General features: G+C 35.7%; 1 protein-coding gene across 6 annotated transcripts in view; it reads right to left on the reverse strand.

Annotated features, from left to right (window-relative positions):
- DCAF6 (DDB1 and CUL4 associated factor 6) overlaps window positions 1–25130 on the reverse strand; it is a 91936-nt gene that overhangs the window by 61896 nt on the left and 4910 nt on the right. For all 6 annotated transcript variants that reach the window (XM_049824330.1, XM_049824326.1, XM_049824328.1 and 3 more), the window contains exons 2-4: window positions 12904–12965; window positions 6321–6413; window positions 934–1119 (exon numbers count right to left, since the gene is read on the reverse strand). In XM_049824330.1, coding sequence (XP_049680287.1) covers window positions 934–1119; window positions 6321–6413; window positions 12904–12965 — 341 coding nt within the window. The remainder of the gene's footprint in view (window positions 1–933; window positions 1120–6320; window positions 6414–12903; window positions 12966–25130) is intronic.

Here is a 25130-nt window from a genome sequence, read left to right on the forward strand (position 1 = left end):
CCTACAAAGAGATTTAAAAGCTTGCTATGAAACCTGAGCTAAATAGTTACAAAGCAATGGATTTGGGATTTTTTTTCCCTTGTGTGCGTACTGTGGTACTGTTAAAAAAACAATCAAGCAAAAAAATAATCAAAAGACCTGGAACACTTGTTCCCAAGAAGGAACCTAAGAAGGAAATAGAAAAAATACTGCTAATTTAAGCACAGTAAGTTTTACAAGCATCAGATTTTGTTGCCATTAAAATAAATAGATAGATCAATAAATCTGATTATCTTCCTAAGTAACACTTTGCTTCTTCACTTGCCTATTTATATGAACAAAACTTCCAAGGAAGGATTGCAAACATTGGCTCTAAATTTATACATAGAGTTAACTAGAATACAAAATAGAGAAATTACCTAAAACTGTAAATAGATTTTCCAGATTCAGTTATTCACACACGCTGAAATAAGCATTTCTCAGAAGGATTTAAATTGTGTAAAAGGCATTAAACTGCTGAAAGGTTGGGGGGGGGGGGGGGGGGGGGGGCGGGGAGGGGCGGCAGAGTGGAAGGGGGGAGGTAAAAATAAAAATGCAAAACATACCCCCTGCCCCCAACCTACTTCAGAAAGAAATTCACGGCACAATTTAAATCAGTTTTGCTCTGCAGAGGATTCCCTCAGTGAAGGTGTATTCAGCTATTATGCTTGCAAAGAAAGTGGTCTAATAACACTACCTTTTGGAAAGTCCTCCATTTAATTGAGACAACATATTTCTCCTTTAAAGCCTACTCTAAGAAAAAAAACAAACACCAAACTCAAGAAAGCTAGAAAGAAGGTTCTTTAATTCTCACTGAAATAAAGCTTTTAGCAGCCTGGTTAAAAACTTGGGGAACAATACAAGAAAATATGTATTACACCTATCTTAAAATTATCATATACTTTTGTGAGGTACCTCATAGGTAGTTCCATAGTGGCATGTATACTGGCATTGTCTGTTGGTCTCCGCATCTTGTTCAACATTAGTGTAAAAAATGACTCCATCTCCGGAACAAGATACAATCTGTTTGTCATTGGTGCATGGTAAGAATTTTGCACTAAAAATATTGGCCCTGTGTCCTGAGCGAATGGTTGTTAAAACCTAAGGAAGAAAGAAGGAAGGCTGTATCAGGTTAATAAAGAATAGGAAAATAACACACACCCTGGTACTATAAAACATCAGTTATGTACAGCCTGCTAGTAACCTACAGTTTAATACAACAGAACAAGTAAGTTGTCTTTAAATCAAATTTCTTCTAAGACCAAAGTAGGTCCACAAGAGACATTCACTTATGCACTTACACTAAGTATTCTGCAAAATGAAGAGACTGGAATGCAACTGCCACCTTTTGTTTTTAAAATGCTAGTTATACATCACATCAAGTTTATCAAAGTAAAACATTAGTCAAGGGTGATAGCGCAGCCAGCCAGCATGTCAGAGAGGAGATTTAGAAGATCTGGAATATCATGGGTCAAGAAGAACAAGGCACTGTAATCCAAGCCAACTTTATAGACTTTAAAAATTGATGCTATTCTTAAAATAAATGCACTTTAGAAAAGAGAATTGAAGTTTATAAGAAAGGATGCTTTAAAACCAGTCAAAAATAAACAAACATTTAAGAACATGATTACAGGGCAATAAGCTAAGACTTGACTTAGTCTCAATGAATGGCATTCATCTACAATACAACAGAGAAGCACATAATTTACTTCACCATCACAGTTGGTTTTAAACACTTTGTGATGACTCTTCATATTTCCTAACATACTTCTTATTAGTCTATCAAAACTGAAAAAACCTTCTGTATGTTTTCCTGCACACTAGTGAACAATTCTATTCTTACCTTTTCTCCCATGCATTTAAACCAAACTGCATTTTCACCAGTACTGATAGGAAAAAGAAACTTACTAAGTTGTTTACAGTATGAAAATTACTTCCAAATTTCCAACTTAATCAAAGAAAACATCATGCAAATGAAGTTGCTGTCAGTGATAGCTCATGTCTAATATTTCACAAGTGCTATTTCACACCTTTTAAACAATTCACACAGAAAAAGTTTAACAGTGTATCTGCATATTATGAAAGATACACAAGGCTTAGTATTTTAAAAAAAAAATTATCAAAATCAGGAGATATAATCCATACATTTAATTTCAATAAATCTGCCTCTTCATTTAGATTTGTTCAAATCTCTGCATTTTACTGAAAACATTCAAATCCCAGACATCCAAAAGAACTTAGGGATTTGGCATCAAAGGAGCAACTCAGAACAAGAACTCCATACGGTACCCTAGTTCAGATGACAGTTAAAGATGTCATCTGTCAATCCCACCTCTGATTTTACATTATTGCTACCATGAAAGAAGTATTTTTGTCCTGACAAGAAATCCTTTTTGATCTCCATAATAAAAAAATAAAATAAATTAAAAAAAAAAATCTAAGCAGCTAGGGTCTTCTCTACCATCTTGCCAGTTCTCCACCACTTCCTCCTTCTTGCTGAATATAAGCAGGCAGACTTTCTTCTCTTTGCTCTACTGCACAGGGTCCTTCTCTCACCAAAATACATGTGCTTCTTACTTTTCCCCCTTTTTCTCACAAGTCCCATCCTAATGTGCTTGCTTTTCATGCAGTCAATAGCTAACTTATTCTAATTTTCTGCTTCAGTTTTCCCCATCTGCAGATCTCAATTTAGACGTGGAGATCTACATTTAATGAATGCTCTTGAACTTAGAAAAACTGAGATTTTTCTTTCCCTCCTTTCTTCTCTCCTCCACTGTAAACTGAAACAGCATTCAGAAATATATACAGCTGCACAGTCAGTAAAGGAAAGAGCTTTCTCACAGGCAGAGCTAATCTCGTCTTGCCGGCCCCTCAATTTCCTGACTATGTTGCACAGTTTTGCCATAAAAAGTATTAAAGTATTACAGCATTTATTATATGCAGAAGATTTTCCATGCCCTTCTTGGCTTGCACTGTACATGCTTTTCTACTCTGGTTATCATACTGCCTTAGAGAGGGGAGAAAGAGGCATAAAAAGTTGTTGGTGCCTAGACAGCAAAAAAGATGAGAAAACAACTTACACAACCAAGCCCCAAAGGCTTATCGTTAGCTACACAGAGTAAAAAAAATACCACCACCTTACTCCATTGGAGCATTTTACTACCAACATGTAACAGGCTACAAATACTTACTGACCAAGGAAAAGGGGGAGAGGGGGAACAAAGAATTTCAGATGCTCTTCAAAGTACTTGACTAGCTGTAGTAATTCAGACATCCTCATAACTTTTGCAACTGCTTAAGTAATACGTTACACAGAAAATCAATTGAAGAGGCAACAAATTAAAGAATTCAAATTGCACCTCTTAAAAGCACAGATTAAATCTTTGGGATGGGATTACTAATTCATGTAGCAATCCCAGAAGATTGCATACAAGCTCCATCCCTAACAATAAGTACTTTCCTCCAAGAAAGTAGAATTTCTGGCAGCTACTCTGTTGCCTTCTTTAAAACTGAAATCTTTAAGTTCCATATCCAAATGGAAACTCTTTACAATAAAAAGTCACCATAATGAACAAACCAGCATTTTTAAAGTTACATTAAAAACTAAAACCAGTTAAAAAAAGTGGGTTTATTTCAACTCTGACTTACTTTTTGAAAAGAAGCCTGTTGAAACAAATGCAAGTCAAATTTTATCAGTGGGTTACTAAACTTTTCACGATGTAGTTAATTTAGGGTTCCCATTCAAGATAGAATAATTTACAATCCAGCCTTTACAAAGTACTTCCTCTGAAGAGGTCAAACCCCCTTTAGAAGTAAAGGAAAGCAAACCTAACCAAACCCCATGCTAAAGTGAAAAGTAGCAATCCTGATTCTGGAAAAGCTGTAAACCTTCAGCCACACTAGGCACCCTCCAAAGCCTCCCCAGCACTTTCATGTGAGCTGAACCCTTCCTCTCCCAGAAGGCAAACTGGGCTAATGATTCAAAAATCCTGTGTGTAACTACTCATAAGAATCCTGTCTTTACACTGGTATTAGCTGAGAGACGTCTCAGGATCCATTTAAAGGCTTTGAAAACTGTATGCTCAATCTGATGTAAATACATGAATTCCCATCTTTTTGTACCATACTTGTAGTGGGTAGAGCTTTGACTCCAGCCAAACTCTCCCCAATCCCAGCAATGGGATGCTTAAACCAAATAAAAATTGAAGAAAATATCCACAAGAAGAATTCTTCTCAGCCATCCCAAAGTATAATAAAGTGCTCATCCTTTTGATTTAGACTTGCAATTACTATTAGAAATCACAGTAACACCTTTCTCCTCAGATGCATAAACACTATAAACATATAACCTATTCAAAGTGGAGAAGCATATTTAGAAAAATTTCTCCTGAGACATATTACGTAGTAACAATTAACATTTGCATCTGGCCATACATAAACTGGAGTGACTTACATAAGACTCACGTAAATAAGAGTTAAACAAGATTAAATGCTTCCTTATTAAATTAGATCTGTTACTAACACAGAAGACTATATTGATGGCTGAAGTCTACTTTTGCTATTCTAGCTAGCTCATAACAAAAAAATATGGTGATAAGGGTATCTGCCAAGATGACAGAATTACAGTAGAGTTCTGGTATCAATACCAATTTGCTCCCTTTCCCTGTATTGATTCTGTTACTCCAGCCGGAGAAAATAAGCTAACACAATTGTAACAGTCATTAAAAATCACGTCTCTAGTATATTTCAGGAACAACACTGATTATTAAGTCTTCTTGCTAGTACCTGCTGTTTTATAATTGCATTTGTGTATATTGGGGAAAATAATAATAATAATAAAAAAAGCTATCTGCTCTGCTGTTATATATATAAAAAAATAACTCAGCTGACTTAAAAATAAGAAAACAAAACATCTCCTGTATTTCTGATTTGGCTTAAGTGTGACAGTAGTATACAACAGGGAAAAAACCAAAATCATCCCATGAAAGCATAAAAAGTTAAAATTGCTGCATCTATAAAAATGTTAAAATGTTTAAATATAATAATTATATAATAAGGTAACGATATAGCAACTATCCAAAAGTGATATATTAAAATAAACTCTGCACAATAAGTAATATTGAACACCCGTTACTTGCATGAAACATTTTTATTTTGCAAGTCTCTCCGACAACACTCACTTTGGAATATATCCTTCATCTACTTCATAGCTGTCTTAGATACCTCTTCTCCTTCACCTGAACTCCCAGTCCAAGAGAAACCCAAGTCTAATGACACTGATCTGAACTTTGACAGACTGACACCAATAGTTGAGAGGAAAAGATGAAGTTTGGTAGCTATGGCTTATTTGGAGAAGTGAGGAAAAGGGCCTTACCTGTAGGCACAGGCAACACTCCAGATCACTATTATTTTCCCACCACAACTCTTCAGGAAGACAAAACATTACTGCCTCCATAACCTTCTATTCAAACTTTCTTCCACCATACCAACTACACATTTTGTTTTCCCCACCACATTAATTTTTCAGCACCTCTTCAGGGTTTAGTTCTCAACCTGAGAAAGCGTGGGAGAGAGGACTTCACTTGAACATTGCTGCATGGGATGCCCAGCACTGAAGGACACAGTTCAGAGCATCTGTTCTATAAAACTATCATCAGCTCCTTAAAGAGGGAAGTGTGGAACACTGCTACTACATGATGGATGCTAGCTGACATTACTGGAAGCCACTTGACTGCACTGTAACCCCTGTGAGTGCAGAAGTAGAAAAGCAGAGACCTTTACAGCACTTTCCCCTTCACAAACCTGCTTCCCCTATTTCAGTACAAATTCTTCTCCATCCACATACATGCACACAGAAGGCAATGTAATTTCAAATAGTAATGAAGTATTATAATCAAGATTGACACTTCAACAACATTACACAGAAAGATAACTCAGTATATTACAAACAGTAAAAGCTAATACAATATTTTAAAACTAAAACGAAACAGAAAACAATTTATCTGACTATAAGATTTCAAAAGAATTACTGAATCCTATTGCTAATTCTGACACTAATCTGTTGTGAGACCATGTTCCTTTTGTGCCAGACCACCTACCGTAAAATGGGATAATACCTATGTCACAAGGGATTAGAATACCAAGGTTTTAAAACACTGTGAAGTATTTCCATTTATAAGGACTATAAAGTACCTGGTATTATCTTTGCAGATAATAATTAATCTGAAAAATATCTTAGTATCTTGAAAAATAACAACTTAAATCTTATTTGAAAATTACCAAGTATTCAGAAACAGACCTACCTTTCTGCTGTAGGGATTACTAATTACCAGATTGGTATCATCTGAACCAGATAAAATATATTCTCCTGTATCATTCCAGCAAATTGTATTCACCTGCATGAATTAACAAAACGTAGTTTAGACTTATATTAATTCAATTTTCAGAATATTAAAACATCAATACTCATCCAACACTACAGAAATAGAAGTTAACAAATTCAATTGAAATTACATAATTTCTAAGCAGCTAGCACAAAAAAAAAAGTGTTTTAATACAAATTGATAAGGGAATCACCTGCTTCACCTATGGCATCTCAATTACTCCCTCTGCTCCTGAAGAGTCCATCAGGTAAATTAAGCCTTCCCACAAAGGCCTCAATAGCCACAATTTTACACATTCAGGTGCTTTAATGTACCGAATCTACTCCACAGAGTTCTCCAAATTTGAACTGGAGGGCATCACAATGCTCTCGTTATTGTATCTTCACCATATCCAAATTCTGACCATCCATTGCTTTGTATACTTTTCAGTGACCACACCTTCTCAGGGATCATGTGAAAAGCACCGCAGAATCCATCCCAGATCCCTTTTGAGAAGTGTGAGTATGCTGGGAAAGAAGAATCCTACAGTGAGGTACAGAATCATATCGGGAGAACTTTACAATATATTTCCTTATCAATTCTCCTTTTCACAAGCCTGTGTGTCAATGAAATAAAGCTGTAAAAGCACTCAAAATCCAGGAAGCTCAGAAAGCATCCTTAGAGTAACCTATCTTCAAGCAGCAGCTCATGCACAAGCACCAAAGACTGCATGCATGACCATTACTATTTCAAGTAGCCTCTAAAATAGCTTTAAGTGTCAAACTGCAGCCATCAACATCTTCTGTTGGCAGAATAACTGCCTTAGTGTGATGTATCAGAGTGGACTATATAGTTAGCAAAACCCCACTTTGTTCTAAATCCTTTTCTTATGTGTTTTTTTTTTTATCCAAATGTCTCATTCTCAGCCCAAAAGACAAAAACCTTTTTGTTTAAAATATACCCATTTTACTTACTATTTTAATCACAAGCTTAGTTTGGGTCCTTAATTAGGCAAAGTTGCAAAATCAGAATTAGCTGTTTCAGATGGATTGTATGGGCAACAACTTGACATATTCATTAAGGAGCTTTAAATGAACTTATGCCACTCAAAAAAAAAAAAAAGGGGGGGGGGGGAGGGAAGAGATCTTCATGTTACAACAGACATGCCTATGGCAGAGTTAGCTCAGCAGCAGTCACATGACGTTAGGAATCATTAGAAAATGCACAGGAAAGCAAATGTCATTCTGTCAATGTATACATCCATGCATGGTAAATCTGCGTCTTCCACACTATGCAGTTTTGGTTCATATCCCACTCCTGCATTCTCCATTTCTATTACTTCCCATTTGAAAAGAGAAATTATGAAAAAGAATGACTAGGGTGATTGTAGGTACCTAACACTTTTTATCGCAAGAAGCAATTCACTTGTACTACTCTGGGGAGGGGATACGACAGAAGCTTATGAAATCATGAATGACATGGAAAAAGAAAGAAATAATTTTTCTGTGGATCTTTACAGTACAGGAAATAGGTGGCCTTCAATGAAACCATCACATGACACACATGGCATTTTATTAAAACTGTAATTCATTGTCATGGAATGTCCTAAACACCAGAAGTAGAAGAATACACATATTCAAAGAAAAATGAAAAACAATGAGAAACAAAGATACAACTTTCACCTCCATCTGTCCATTAAAGTGTGATGTGTTCCCACGGATACCCTTCAAGCACTGCCTGCTTGCCCTGTCTCAACTTTCCTCAAAAATCACTACTGTCCACTCTGAAGGCCAAGTTATCAGGCTCGACTGAGCATTGGTATGACCTTGCATGGCTACTCATGATTTTATAACCCTGGCTGTCAATCACCAAGAAGCATGCATTCAGCTAGCCCCCAGATCCATCTATCATTGAAGTAACCTGTCCTGACAACAACTATACTTTAAAAATATTGTCAAACATAGCACAGTACTACAGCTAGGGCAAACGCAAAACCCAAGAACGTTCATTTTCATCTACATTTCCTTTCAGGTAGAAAAATACTATCATTGCCCTAAATAAGACAAAATGCTACCACAAGAATACAAGAATAGAAACAAGAACAAAACACTGAAAAAAACCAAGGAAGCTGCCAAAAAAAACCCCAAAAACATGATGTGAGAAAGAAGAGCTAGCACAAAAATTAAACAAATTGGGGGGTGGGGGGGTGGGGGTGGTGGTGGTGACTGTGTCCAAAACCAGAATCCAAAGGACAGGAAAGCAGAGAAAGCATTGAAGATGCAAAGGAAAGACATGATTATCTAAACTTCAGCGTCACAAGCCTACACAAGACATCAATCTTTCTCCTTTTAAATTCTGATTTCATTGCACTGAACCTCAGGGTTCAGCAATTTCAATACAGCCTACCCAGGCCAAAGTTGGTTCAGAAAAAATCCTGAAGTGAGATGACATAACCAAATGTGTGCTAGAGGTCTATAACTAAACAGGCTTTTTATTCTGTACCAGATCACCTTCTCAATGTTACTGTCAAAAAATGTCAAAAAATAACAAAGTCTTTCAGTGGAATAAGCTCGATTTCTTTTTTTCCAGAGAACACTGACTTCCTAGTAAGTGATCAGTCAATACACTACATTTCTTAGTGTTCAGTACAACCTATTGACCAACAGTGAATAACCCCAATAAATATGCATATGGATCACTAAAAACAGATGCTCAATAAGAGCAGATGAAAAAGAGTTCTCATGTCCCATTCCATGGCAGCAAACCCACTATTAAAATACTGTAAAATGAGAACTAGCTAGAAGATTCATTTGTATTTCAAAACTGTGTAGAAAAGCTAGGTATCTACTACCTTCACAGCCACTCAACACCCAACTAAAAGCATAATATAACAGTTACTACCCTAAGGGTTTGAAATTCCTGGAAAAAGGTGTTAGAGCCAAAATAAAGGATATATCAAACACAAACGACAGGCAATTACTAACAAGATAAGAAAAGTCAAAGGGTGTGTAATTAGCTTTTTTCTATTAAGTATTCCACATTACCAACTGTATCTAATTTTATTTACCACTCAGCTAGCCTTGGAAAGAAGCAGCAGGCACTTTTGATGCATTAGTCAAATAGTCAAAAATAAGTTTACTATCTCTGTGTTTTTCCTCAAAGACAATGGAGGAGGCAGTACAGCCAATCCTTAAAAAACTGAAAAAAAGCAAACTCCTCACTTCTATGCAATATAACAGTAGAATGAACTCTTTTGTGAACAGGATAGATTAACAGAATACAAGAAATGGAAGAAAGGAAATAAAAATGACTGTAGGTATCCAAAATATCAGAAAGATCTCCCAAGCAAGGAAGGGGGTGAAGAAGGCACTACTACTCACCTATGGAGGAAAAGGTAAAAACTGCACCTTCTAACAATATGCAGACAAACTTCCTGTACTAATTTAATCATAGCTTAGAGGACTACATCTGAAAATGACTTGCTCACAGGTGCGATCCTGAAGGAGATGTATGCCACACAGGATGCTTGCTTGTTACTGAACTGAATGTCTATACACAGAAATGAGAAATCATTCCTCCACGTAATCCTCTTTTATTTTAAAATGTAGTATTTGCTCATGTCAAAGGCTCCATCAACCTATGCATTCTGCAGTTCTACCTTCCTCAGCTTTCACAGTACCAGAACTGGAAGAAAATAAGCGATATTTTTACTCCCATTCCATATGGTTTAGAGTTGCTTTCTCCTCTACTTTCCTCACACTTCATCACTGCTGGTCCAAATTGATTCTCTTTCAACATTTCTCCTTTGGATTTAGCCACTTCATACAGGAAGCATCTCACCTAACTCTATACATTTCCTCTTCATCTTAAGCTCCCTTTGGAGTTAACACGGAAAATGGCAGCTTCTGGCATACATATGACCTCACCGAATTGGACAACGTGAATCTTGCTGGAAGAGGCAAATCATGCCCTGGAAGTATGATAAGGTTACAAGCAGACATCAATGATTTGGTAGACTAATTCAATTACTTCACATACTACTGGTACAAACTTTGTCTTCAAATGAACTGGAAAACTACACTATTTCAAAGAAAATGGTACCTAAACTCTGAGATGAAAATACTCACATCTCTAACAAAAAGGTTCTATGGTAATATTACTGCTACAAGAGCATGGATGGATACTTGAAGTAACTCATAGAATTCCCTATTCTATTCCCTTCTTCAAAGGTATTGCACCCAAGTCTGATTATACATACAGATGTATTTCCCACAGGTTCTCTCTTTTGTGTAGCATAGATCAAATAGTAGATAGGAAGTTGGACTTTACTTTTATCCTCAGTTCAAAAAAAAATAATTCTTGCCTTGAGTTGTCCACCGTGTCCAATTACACAGCATGCTTTATACAGAAAAATACAAGTTACAGCTTATTCCACAGAAGAATGCAAGTGTTCTTAACAACAGCAAAAAAACCCACCAAAAAAACCCACCAAAAAACCAAAACCAACCCCCCAACCCTCCAAAAAAACCCCAATGACCTCCAAAAAAACAATTCCAGAAACACCCGTAATAAGACAACTATGGCATCTGTTCCTCATATTTGAAATGCATGCTGATTCAGCAATTGGGGGGGGGGAGGGGGTGTGTGTGTGAAGACAGACTAGTATCATTTACCATTGATGGTATAAGCATTTTGATCAGTATGGGCATTGTAATTTCATTTACTTTTATTTCACAGGTGTGGGTTTTTTAAAAGTAATAAGAAATTATACTGAATGGTTGTTGGCCATAAATGATCATTCCCTGCAAAAAAACCCCCACACAGTAAATGAGGTAAGAACTCCTAATACCCTATTCTTTAAAGGTGGATAGTTCTGACAAATTTAATTTCTAAAGAAATTTTTCAAATTGTAGCAGTATTTTAAACACCTGCATATAATGCTGTAAGTTCAGAATTAAAACATTTCCCACCCACTAAAACAGTTAAGTTGGGCCACATGTTAAAGCATACTTTGAAAGTTAACACAATTCAAGATTAATTTTCAAATTCCAGGTAGATCCAAGCAACATCAAACAGCCAATACCAAATTTACAATTTGTTACATGACACAGAGATAGTTAAAAATAGACTCCATTTTTAACAAGTAGCCAAGAAATACTATTTTCCTGTCCTGTTTTACAGGCAAAAATGACTATTTTTACAAGAAAACAAAGATAAAAATAATTTTTAAACCCCAATCAACTTCACAAAAAGAAACTTGGAAAATTTCATCTTAAGTATATTTGAGGAGATTAAAAACTACTAGAAAAGAAATCCTAAAGTAAAAATCACTGTTACAATCTTGAATACAAAACCTGATAAATAACTTTCTACACATAGAATCACAGAATGATTTGGGTTGGGAAAGACCTTACATTGTCATTCTTAAAATGCTTCTTAAAAAACCTGGGAAGTTAATACATTTGCTTTTTTTAAGTCAACACCATCTGTACTAGAACATTAAACTTACAATGGTAGTCAGTACAGCACAAGTAGCTGACTTTTTATATACAGCAATTCTAACCCTTGCCTTTCCCAGACTTTCTAACCTCTCAAAAGTATACACAAGCCAAAATCATACTTCTGATCTCAAGCCAAAAGGCTAAATTTTATTAAAACTTTTCTCTTAAAATTACCACTATGTTAGTTAACAATTATAACACTCCTTAATTTAAAGCTACAAGTGTAAGAAACTCAAGATAAAAAAAAAAATCTTTATATTTGAACAGCTTTTGAAATAAACATGTTAAAGTATAAAATTTACACTTGCATTTTCACTTTTTATAGCACATCTAGTATCCTTTCACTTTTCAGATATCTTGTACAACAAAGACAATGCTTCAACAATCATGCATTTCTGCTCTATTCATCACAAGTAATATGGCAGTCTCTTTGCCCTGTACCTAGTATAAGTAAAATATTTTCTTTAAAAGAATATGACTTACAATATTTAGACCACTTGCAAAAACTAAGTATTTAAATAAGCAATATTTCAAATTATGTTATTACCTTTCAGGGGAGGCTTATTTTTGTTTTATTGTCTCTTTACATAAGCATGTAACGCTTGATCATTTGCTTTTTAGACTTGGAGAATAAATCACTCAAAACACTAATACAGCTTTAAGTCAACAAAATATATCAACATAGCACAAAACTACTAAAGATTCCGTTTAAAGCTTTAAAATGAGTTCTAACTCAAAAGATAAGCATGTGTCTTCCTGGCATAGGAAATTAATTCATTCAGCAGTGGGACACAGTATTAAGGTATAGAAATGGGATTTTGTTCTGCTCCAAAAGGTAAAGTGTCAGATATTTAAGAAGAAACAAATACATAGAGAATTCAGATGTAGGTCTCAACAAGTAGAGTTTTCGAGCTCAGCTTTAATACATAGTGTTTGCATTTTTAAGTTAAGGAACTATTACCGGGGCAACAAAACCACAATTTAACATCTTTTAACAAACAAAAAAGCAACAAGTGACTTACACATCCATCATGCACATTCAAGGTTGCTTCAAGTTTTAATCTTTGGATAAATTCTCTTCTCCCTGTGAAGAAAGATACTAATTACATACCCTTTTAAAACAGTAAACAGTACTGAAGAAGTGTAGATGCTGCTAATGGGCACTCACAGGTAAAAACCTAATCAACAAAGAACCAGAATATAAATGTAAGTCTTGAAACAATTCATACGGTTCTCATTTTACAAATGCTAAGACAAGCATCAAATTTCTAGCTCTTCCACCACCTTTAGTAAGAGTGCAGAAACGGCAAAATGAACATTTCACAGGTTCACAGGCTGATGCTTCCTAAAAGTAATAGCTATAAAGCAGAAAATAACCCTGTGGTTATTTGATTAACTTAGCTGAAAGACAGCAAGTATAACATAGTTCAAGTAGTACAACCTTCTGTATAGGAATGTAAAGAAGAATGTGTTTAGGTCTCAAGTAGACAGTAAAACAGTTTTATAATTTCAGCAAAGAACTGGAAGTTGATTTTCCAAGCATTATCTACAGCTCTACATCTCCTCTTAAACTAGAGAAAACCCAACTTCAATTTTGTTATTAATGCTGCATTTTGAAAAGTAACATTGAAGTCCAGTACCATTCTACTTGATACATACTTAAGGAATAAAACACAAAGGAAACTTCTGCAAAGGTGACATGAAAGGAAGAGATGAAGGAGAAAGACTAAATCTACAAATGCATATTGAGTAAGGCAAGGGTCCAGGAACTTTATGTCCTCATTCCCTATATACAAGCTGCCTTATCACTGCACTTAAAAACAATACTGTACTATACACATGAAGAGGGAAAAATAAAGTATATTGAAAACAATGTTGTCTCTTCCTGAACTAGACGTTTAAACAAATAGCTCCAACTGTCATTTAGAGTGCACCCATTTTATAAAAACAGGTTATAATGAACCTATTAATTCCAGAAAGCACTGTCAGAAAAGACAAATACTAATAAACCTAATCTTACTACTTAAATCCTAAAAGCAGTTAACTCAAGGACCATTATCTTTTTTGTCCTGTGTTCGTACAACTCTCAGAACAAAATTCCACCTAAGAGCATTAGACTGTAGGCCTATGTTAGGCTGCACTGCTTTCAAATATGTAACCTATCAAATTCACTCAAAATTAACCTTCCTGTCTTCCTTCGAGGAAACTACAGAGTCAGGGAAAGAACTGCAACAGAACCCTTTCCACATTTCTGAAAATCCTACATTTCTGAACTTTTTTTTGTTCAGCTCAAGGCAGAACCGTCTCAGAGCCCAGCATTGCCTCTGGCACTGTAGCACAAATTTGGAAAAGTAATTTCTTCTTCATTCACTTGTTTCTTCTTAATGCCTTTTATTTGTCCCATATACTGTCCAGCACTGAAAGAGAACACCTGATATCCATCCCTGGTCCCTCACAATCACAGCCTGCCAAAGCACAACCACCTGACTGAGAAGCAGGCACTGAACATCCCTGCCACACTCCCTCAAACACCAGGAAACCCTTCAAGATGTATCAACTCCCACAGGTACACCTGCGCCTCATTCAATGTTCATACAGCTTTCACTCCATGAAAAGATATGTTTTGGTACCTAGTTTTTGCTGGAACTAGAAGTCACCTCCAAAATTCAAAATTGCTCATTACACAGCTCAAGTACCACATTAGATGAAGATCATGCTTTGGCAAAATATTTTTTTCTTTTTTAAGAGAAGGTACTGGTTGGGTGAAATGGTTATAAAGTGCTTGCTTTTACAGCACACCTAAGCTAGTTTTAAATAGATAAAAACCATACTCTCTTATGCCCCATTTTACAGACACTGAAATTGTGTCACCTCAGAAGTGCTACAAGTTCTATTAACTGGGAATAGCCATCATTAGAGAGAGATTAAAATAACAATCTTATACACTATGCACTACTAGCAAAAATGTATGTACTCTTGAATGGGGAATACATCTACCTAGTTCACTATTCTTTCTTTACCACTGTTCCTTATCCTTTTTCCCCCCCGCCCCAGAGGAACAGACTTTGGACTTAGGTCCTTAATGGTTGGTTTATTGTACTTTTCAGTTAAATCCTAGTATTTTTTCAAATCCCTGAACAATACGTGTATTTTTCAATGAAGATTCCTATTTTCAGGTTAATTTGATTTCTACAACACTTACTTGTAAGTAAATGTGAAAACTGAGGTGGGAAATATCACCTGCTCTATGTTTATATATCACTTTGCATAATAGAAACCTACCATTTTTTTTCTAGGGTGCTATTGTAATGCAAAATACAGCACAATAATACTTGACCCCCAATAGGATAACTTCACTAAGAAAGGTATACTCCACAGGCCAACACAAAAATCTAGTGTTTGCCAGTCCCATCACGTTTTCTCTTGCAGAACAGAAAAGTTTGATAGCCCTGGATGATTCCTGGGCATTGCACTATATGCATATAACACATCTGGAAGTGAGGTGATGTCTGCAGACCAACACACTTGGTCTGAGAATCTTCTGTATGGAAACACTGAAGGAGATTAACTCATTTTTAAAAACAAGCAGAGCAACAGATTTTCCTCCTTCCCGCATGGTCTGGTTTTAATCCAAATCACTTAAATCAGCAAGCAAGAAACAGTAAATATGTTCTAATCACATCTTCGGTTGCAATTTTTATTTCCTTAAAGCAGTCTGTTGACAAAATTAGATATGAAGTGACTTCTTGTTAGATTACGATTTTTTGGTCTTAAGAATGCAGTAGCTATACAAGTTTCAGTAAATGTTTAACTTGAGATACAGACATATGGTGTCTCATATACTTACACTCCCCCATTTAAAATATTAAAAAAATTGTTAGGATTGCACATGCTAGCATCTGTGATTTGTTACATATGTGACTAGCTATTTATCATGTGATCACTCTTTATCTAAATATTGATTTGAAGGAGTAATTAAATACAAGCAAAATTATAACACTTAAAAAGTTTCCTTACTCCATAAAGTAAAAAGGAGGCAAAGGAGAAAACAGTTAAAATGTTTTACCTCCAAAAACCTTCCTATTTGATAAAGTACTGAACACAATAGACAGTCAAATGGATTGTTTCTAGTTTATCCTATCATTTAAAACTAGAACGACCAGATCCTGGTTTTTTTTTTTTTTTTTTTTTTTTTTTTTTTTTCTAAAAAACAGAACTACTCAAGCTGATCTGAAGGACATACTGTCTCTGCATTTGCTGCTGTTAAAAGCTGAGCAGTCAGTGCATCTGTGTTCCTTCCACTTCAGCAATGACTTCCACAAGTTCATTGGTTTGATAAAAAAAGCTCAGCAGTACTAGAGCTTTCTGATATTTAAGTCACTTGAATATTTTTGTCACTTTTCTATTTTTATCACATTAAAAAATTAAAAACACAATACTGTTTATCTGGTTTATTAGTAGGCTACTTTTTTTTTTTTTTACTCTTCAAGTGCATCACAACTCTTATTACTAGACTTTCTAACAGTCAAATTCTCCACATCAATGACTCTGCACTGCCAGGTGATAAGAATCTGCACAATCCTTAGTTCCCATTCATCTAATCCAATGTTCCTCCTGTTTCCTCCACCCTCCAAGAAAGGCTGCCCCCCTGGCTCCCCCTTCAGCTAAGATGGTAGAGGAGACTCAGGCTTTTGACAAAAAATCCCAGAGTACTTTTTTCTTATAAATCCAGCATCAAGACCTCTGTCAAGTTTTGGTGTCCCCCACCTAATACTGTGTACATGCTCTGTGAGAGCCAGAAACTGTTTCTTTTTCCCCTTAACTCTGTGCCACCAGAAACGGAATAATTTAATTCTGTGAGTATGCTTCAATATACCATTTCTTATATCCTTATAAGGCTTGTTTAAGACAGGGATCAAGTGATCTAGCTGTCATCACCAAGATTATCTCACTGGACAGCAGAACTTACATGAGGCTTGCTTTGAAACCACAAAGGGGAAACTATCAGCAAGAATAAAACAAAACAAAAAAGCACTGTTAAATTTCAAATGGCAATGATGACCTTCCTGTGAAGTGTTTATATAGCTGAAATTTAGAAAACTATCAAACTAGCACTCCACCCACCCATTTTCACTAGACATTATACACTAACTGAAGCCTCAAGGTACAGTGCCACTCTCAGTACAATGATCAATAAGATTCTCAGTTTTTATCCACCCACCCATTTTCACCAAATGTTATGCCCTACGGAAGCCTAAAGGTACAGTGCCACCCTCAATACACTGATCAATAATATTTTTTTAGTTTATATTAAGCTAGAGACTAGAGGACCATTTCCAAGGCCACATTTTACATATGGAAGAAGTGCCACCTTGAGTCATTCATAATATGAATTTAAACATGGAAAAGCAGACAAAAGAGAAACTGCAGCCACTTCCTTGTAACTTATTTCTTCAAAATGTTCCACTGCACATGACATCAAACCAAACAATACCTTGCCACTCCTCGTTGGAGAATTACCTAAATTTGATGTTTGGGCACATATACACAGCTCTAATCTCACTTCAGAGAGGTATACCAAAATACACAGTGTCCCTTGCATTCCCCAATCACAGCAGTTATAACACCATTTAGGTCACAATCCTCAGTTTAGAAATTGCTGGTCAGGTGCTTTCTACATTGCTATTTTGGCAGAGGTACACATACCTTTCTTTTGTAAGTGACTTAGTCAATGCTACTTCAGAACTGATGACAGCAGTGAAGTTTAATGCTTCAAGCATGTAAAACCTTCATATATTTAAAACAATACTCAAGAATTTCCCACTGAAAAAGTACAGATCATTTCAAGATGAAGATCTAGCTTTAAAGTACATTTGCGCTCTACAGAAATATAACTAAAGTTTGATCCAAAGCAGCACCACCAAAGTCTGAGACATTAAAAGACAGCCCTTATTCAGAAAACCTGTAATAGATCCTGTTTGTCAAAGGAACACTCATTTATGTCAAGCTGGCTCTTTGCAAGGCCAAGTCCCTCAGCGCTAGCTTGCTGTGACATTTGGAATGCCCTAGTTTAAAACTGAAACAGAGCCAGCATCTGTTCCCAATGCAGAGCACATGTTATCTTGCACTCTAGGTACATTTAAAAACTACTCTTGATTTTCCAGGGTAGAGTTTACATATTTCTGAAGCCACTCCATGAAAAGATGGCAAGTCTACTTCATTCATAAATAAGTTATTTTGCTGAACTGACTACATCAAACTCTGTATAGTGATCCAGTATAACTGTCAATCCACATCTCAACACACTGTTTTTCCAGCAACCAGAATTCTCCATATACCATACAGTAAACAGGACTATACACAATACGCACTGAATTAACTTTCATCAAGGTATGTTAAAATTCTTGAAGATTAATTAAAATCTTGAAAAACATTTGTTAACTACATAGACTGACAGTGGCCCCATTCTATAGACACTGAAACTGTGACACAGGAAACTGAAGCAATTTATCAAAGGAGAGAGTGAATCAGCAGTACTGCCAGAAGCCAAATCCATTGGTGTGACCTCCAGTCCTTTGATCGAGGTCCTGCATTATATTTCCTTATTAGTTTGTACTACTGTATAAATGCCAAAAAGTGGTAACCCTTGGTTCTGTCAGTGTTTAAAAGATTACCTTTCAAGTTACTAGGAACACCTACTTCATTACAGTTTAAGTCCGAAACAGGTAATCTAAATTATTCGCTGCTCTTAATGACATATCAGCAACCTTGAAGGTCTGAACACTATACAGAAAACACAAAATATTTTAAATTCTATGAAGAAACTTAATTACCATTTTAATACACAAGAGCTTTGCTACTAAACACTCAGCATCCAACAACTTAGTGTTAATCAAGCTTGCACTCAAATCCTAAAATACACTTCAGAATAAGCTTCATGTATTAAGAAACACAAAACTTTCACATAGTAACACTAAGACAGAAACTACAGAAGATCGGACACTATGCACTGAACTACAATCCAGCAAGCTTTTAATATCTCCTGGTGAGTATATGGATACAAAATTTGATCTCAAAAGAAACACAAGAAGAGACCTGCTGAAGTTAAAATTAAAAAAAAAAAAGTCAGCTATGTTATAACTTTTAATTAATAAGGATTTTGGAAAAGACTTCTGTTTAGGCATGCTTCTACCAAATGTGCAAGAGTAAGTTACTCTAGGTAACAGCACAGGTAAGATTTGTTTGCATTAGTAGCAATATCTGTAATTACCTTTCAAATAGATACTAAAAGTATCCACTCCGGAACATAAGCTTCCATTAGGCTCCATCACTGGCAAGGCTAAGAGCATTTGAGCTTTAAACCAATGTGTTTAATTTCTGTTTGATATTTACCATATTTTATGTGAAAGATACTTAATACATAAAATTCAATTGTATTAACACAGATTTTGTAGGTGTTCTCAGTGACAAAAATGTGGCATAAAGTACAACTGATTTAAAATACACAGATAAAATACCTTCCCTAAGTACTAGCTTTTGAGTTAGCGTGCTATACTAAGTGAATTTCATTCACGAGTACACCATATTCTGACAGCTACCCTTTCTCAACTTATGCTGCCCATAGTAAAGTCTTCTGTATTGTTCTTGCCACAGATTGCAGCTGAGCAGAAGATAAAATGAGCGTGTGTTTGCAACAGGAGAAAAAAATGCCATTTTCAGCAATTTTTATATTCATTCAATCCTTTAAAGTAGTCCAGTGATCCTGTACAAACTACTCTGAGATTAAAGGCACTTAAAATTTCTATATTATGTCACAAATATTTCTAATTTCTACAGAGCAGAGGACAAAAATTCATGTGATAAAACAAAGAGAAGCTGTGTCTATATAAAAGACAACCAAAGGCAAAAAGGTAATACGTACCATCCTACTCTTCTCAACACAAAACTATCTGAAACAGCTTAAGTGTAATTAACAGGATATATGATTAACCAAATGCAAAAGCATTTTGTTTTCTCCACGAGCACTAAAACATGCCTCCCAAGCAAACAACCTGAAACTCTAAAACAGATACCAACACAAAACTGCATAGTCATCAGACCAAGAAAAATACACTTGAATCCTGTTTCCTTCTCAAAGGAGGCTTCCCTTAACTGAAGGCAAAAAGAAATATTACGCAGAATGTTGCAAGTTGGAGTGAACAGTGTTATTGTAGGTTGTAACATGTCTTTGGAAATGTATGTCTCTGACTTTGAAAAGTCTTCATCTGAAGTAGTATGTGGAACAGTAACGTATGTTGAATATTTTCTTGTAAAAATGGTATTAACGTAGTAACCCAGACAATTCTTTTGACACTTTGGGAAATACACATCACATCAGGTACTCTATTTTCTCAAGCACTACTTATCTGTGTAACACCCAAGGGCAATTAGGAGCTCTAATTTTCAGCAAGAACACACAACATCCAAGAAGCTGAAACAGGGGTATGGCTCTACCCTGGTGCAAAACTTAAGACCGCTAGCAGCAGAGCCATGATCTATCAGCTCCAAGCACTCAGACAAAATGAATACTGGAGCATGGAAAAATCAGTAGCAGAAGGAAAGAAAAAGTTACTGGAATCTGCTCTTAAGAGAAGCACATTCCTAGCAGGCACATCCTCTTACGGCTGAGGACGCGTGTGCCCAGTACTGCTGCCAGTCCTTTCATTACCTTTAAGTGTCTGTCAGAGGCTATTGCTTCTTCAAATCAGCCAGCAGGACTAATCACGTGAATATCCCCTAGCCCATTTGGGGCAAAGGTTCTGGAGTAAATAAAAGCCTACTAAAGTTGTTTAAGCTAACTCAATACACATTTTAAAATAGATTAAGAAGTGATTACATAGAAGCTTACCAGCATATCTAAAGAGACATGTCTTCTAGCAAAAAAGCAGACCCCGCCTTTCCCACAAGGATGTCTCAGTGAAACTGAGAATTTGGACAGAGTGGAACTGAATTAAAGCATTTACTATTCTGCACACCTACCTAATTAAACATACCATTTAATCCAGGGTACAGGAATTATACACTGCTGGGTTTGGGGGAAGATGTGAAACAGATCGAGATATACACACCATAACAGATATAGGTACATAACCCCACAATATTACAAGCGTAAACACTTGGAAATTGCCCAGGATTAGAGTTTAAAGATAGATTATGTCAAAAGTTGAGCTAGAGTAGAAATCTGAGTCTTGGTAGTAGGTAAGTATTAAGTAACACTGTAACAAAAGTTGAATTATCATTGGGTATGTAAAAACAAATGAAAAAACCTTACTTTTAAAAGTTGCGTTGCTTGTTGCATTAAACTATGTATTCATCCTAGATGACCAAAAAACCCTGTTTAACTCAAGAGGCTTCTTTTTCACTAAAGAGAGTTTTCAGGACATAACAGTGTTTCTAGAATAAAAACAAATTAAAAAAGGAATCACACTTTTCCTCATTTCCTAGGAAAAGTAAATAATGGGAACACACTACAATAATAACAACAAAGCCACGTAACCTAAATAAAGACGTAGTTTTGGTTTTGTATACTAGTTTTCTATATTGGTGAAGTTTCAGTAGTTCGATGAAGGTTAACAAACATCACTAATGGTTCAGAATGCATCCAGTTCACAAGGAAGGGAAGGATCTTCCTCACAATATCTGCTAAGTAAAGAGCAGCAGCATTAATGATGCTTTCAATTTTCCTGAGGAAAGCCTGCAAATCCTTGAAGAACAAAATAAGGAAAATAAGGGGATATTAAAATTCATTGATGTGACTCAGATTCTATCTCACGATATTCATGTTCCATATTTAATGATTCAACACATACTAAAGCATTTGGGACATATCTGAATCAGCAACTCACTAAGCCCCAAAGACATGAAAATGCTGAGACTTGCACTTAATCAGTGAAAAATCCAGCTTTGTTTGAAGGCTGGCATACTTTATTTCTGAACCTATCTTTTTCCTTACTGCTGAGACAGGACTAGTCTCAAATGTCAACAAGTGCTTGATACATGATCAGTTATATCCCCCTAGACTATTTTGGGGACATTCAAGGGTAGAAGATCAGGAATCACAAGCAAAGTCACAAGAACTCATAGCATTGCAGTGCAACAACTTAAAAGTGACTGAACACAGATATGCTTAATGGCCTACCCTAATGCAGTTAATGGAAGCAATCCAACTGGAAGAAGGCTACAGGAAAAAAAAAAAAGAAAAATAAATATAATAAATAGAGCTAAAGTGATCTCCCACATCACTGCCTCATCTTGAAATACAAATCCAGTACATCCACTACACGACTTGTTTTTTGCAGCAAGAGACAGCTTTCATGTAACCAAAGCTCATTATTACAAGATCAAGGTGCAACTTAACTATGAAGCTGTCTGAAACACTCAGTATCAAGACACAGACAGTTATTTACAAAGCAAATACGTTCTTTGTACAAAGATTGTCTTTAAAAGCATACAATGTAAGTTAGATGAAATATTGCAATAAAAAATGAAAAAATATTTAAAGTGCACACAAATCTTTAGAGTCTCCAGCTGTTTGCATGAGAAGACCAGGACTCCAAAGGATAGGATGCAAATGTGTTTGCATCCTAAGACTGAGCATAATTCAAATGATATAATTATATATGCAAAGCCTTGGGACTACAACACACTTACATACACTCATACTTCTTGGCAACCATTAACACATGATTAGTGTTCAGTGCACAATCAGACATTACACATAAGGTTAATCCCTTGAAAACAAGAAGTACAAGTATATCTGCATAATTCAGCCCACGTCAAGCAAAACTGACAAAACTGCGGACAACTTAAAAGGCCTCTTGAATTTCTGAAGGACAGAAAAATCAAACTGAAAGCGTTGTACCAATTTTTGATCATTCCCTTCTAGCTCCACTTACGCTGGATGTATTTGTATGCAACTCCAGAAATTCCCCTTCCATTAGTATTTTAATGCTGTATGTCAAGATACAACAGCAGCAAAGAAGTTGGTGATTTAGAAAATTAAAACATCAAAACTCAGTAAGTAGGTTCATTGATAACAACATCTGATCTAGACAGTACTATAAAAAAAAAAAGCAAAAACAAACCCCAGAAAACTAAGTTTCAGCAGAGTAGTCCCACTAAAGAACATAATAATGTGATCTGCAAGGGTCTACAGTTTTTTACAAGTTGATGTTATTACATAAAAAACATAAGTTGTACTCTTATCAGTCCCCAACATCCTAAAAACTAACATTGGAAATTATTCTCTTATTTCAGGACAGAGTGATAGAAGGCACCGAGTGGTACGCATACCATATTTTTTTAAAAAAGAAAATATACTAAAATGATTGTCAACACTTTATCACCGAGTAGGAGCAAGGTGGGACAACACTGAAGAGACAGAAGCAGTAACACAAACCATAACAATTAAACCACAAAACACACAAGAAACTGAGAAAAGGTTAATGATATTGTTAACAACAAGCAAAGATTCCTGAGATAGTAGCAAAACAAGCTATTGAATTTACATAGTGTAGTGCTACATGGCTATACCACTTGCAGGTCCAACTGGCTCCTGCACCTCCACTTCCATAGCTCAGTTAGTCTACAAGTGAAATAATCCCAAGAATAACAGAAGGTTAATTAGACTGAAATTAAAACTAAGTATTCAGCACCCAGACACCAGAAATATTCATTCAACCTTAATCCCAGCTCACATCTCTTTCTGGTTTTCTGGTATGTACCTAATTATATCCAGCCAGGTTTTCATTGCTTTGTCCAGATGATTCTGCTATACTATGTTTTTACTTTCCTTTACCAATAGTGTGCTACTTTCTACAAATTATTCTATTAAAACATTGGAACTAGCAAAAAAAAAAAAAGCCACCAACATTAATCTTTATGTGCTAGGATCACCCCTAACATTTTTTCAAAAAGCTGTTTTATAAATACACATTGTGCCTTTCTATTCCTTGGTACCAATTTAAATAAGATGCTATCAGGGAATTCATTTTAGTCTCTTCATTAAACTGGTCCAAATTCAATTTGTTATCAACAGGTCACAGTGATACATTGCTCTTTCAATTGGCCATCTGTAATTTTTTTAAGGACTATAGTTGCTAACTCTTGCTTTTACGAACAGGGAAAAAAAACCAAAACACATCCAGTTTAAGGCAATACCCGATTACTGTACTCTCTTGTGTTTTTTACAATTAAAAAGTAATATTCTTTTTCTACAATGCTCCTACACATCTTAAGCTTTTCTATACAACCACTGATAATCAAATGACTACACCATATTTCCTGCCTCACATATGTTGGGTTGATATTAAAGATGTTTGGTTTTGTTTCAAAGATGTACTTTCCTCTAATTCATTCATTACACTGTGAACTTCAATTCTGACTCTGCCTATTTCTATTATTCGGAAAACATCACTGATGAAAAAAATTTGGGGAGTTCAACTGTATCTTTCTAAAATCTTCAGCTAGCCTAGTTTCACACAGTATTTGGTGTGTGCCAGAATATATCACTACAGAACTGGTTTTCTGGGCACACACCAAAGTGCAGTGGAAGATGCCGCACATCAGGAAGCTACACTGTTTACGTTAAAACAGCAGCCAATCATTTGTGTCTTTGTAATCAGACAACCAGGTAAATTTATAATGGTCCTTTTTCAAGCAGCAGTTAATTTGCTAGACTTGTAGAAGGAAAAACAACATAAAACACCTCTACAAATTTGGGGGTTTAGCTGTGACAGACGAGTGTTTTTAATTCATGATGAAAAAGGAAATTAACACCAGAGATTTAGGACATGAAATGTAACAGGGCACCTGCAAATAACTAAACATCAAAAGTATTATGCAAAGCATTAAAGAAGAAAGGCTGATTAAATACTGTGACTATCTCCAAGTCTGCAAGAGTACCAACTACAAAGCTGATCATTTTAAAGCTGTCTGACCCTTCTTACTCTGCAATATTTTCAAAGATTAAGACACCAAGTGTTGAAATATAGCTGGAGCAAAAATTGGGGAAGTAACACATCTCTTTCTAGTTGTTCTCACTAACATTCAAGTTTCCATCTCTGCTGTTTTTTGTTTGTCCAAGGAAAAGCAACAGAGAGAATGAAAGTTTTTCAGTATCTTACGGAATTAATTTCACCCTTGCACCCTGGGCAACGTATTTTAGGAAGAATTAAATGTTCAACAGCAACACCCAACTCTACCTACATTC

The sequence above is a fragment of the Accipiter gentilis genome, chromosome 21, assembly GCF_929443795.1.
Source record: "Accipiter gentilis chromosome 21, bAccGen1.1, whole genome shotgun sequence".
NCBI classification, from domain to species: Eukaryota; Metazoa; Chordata; class Aves; order Accipitriformes; family Accipitridae; genus Astur; species Astur gentilis.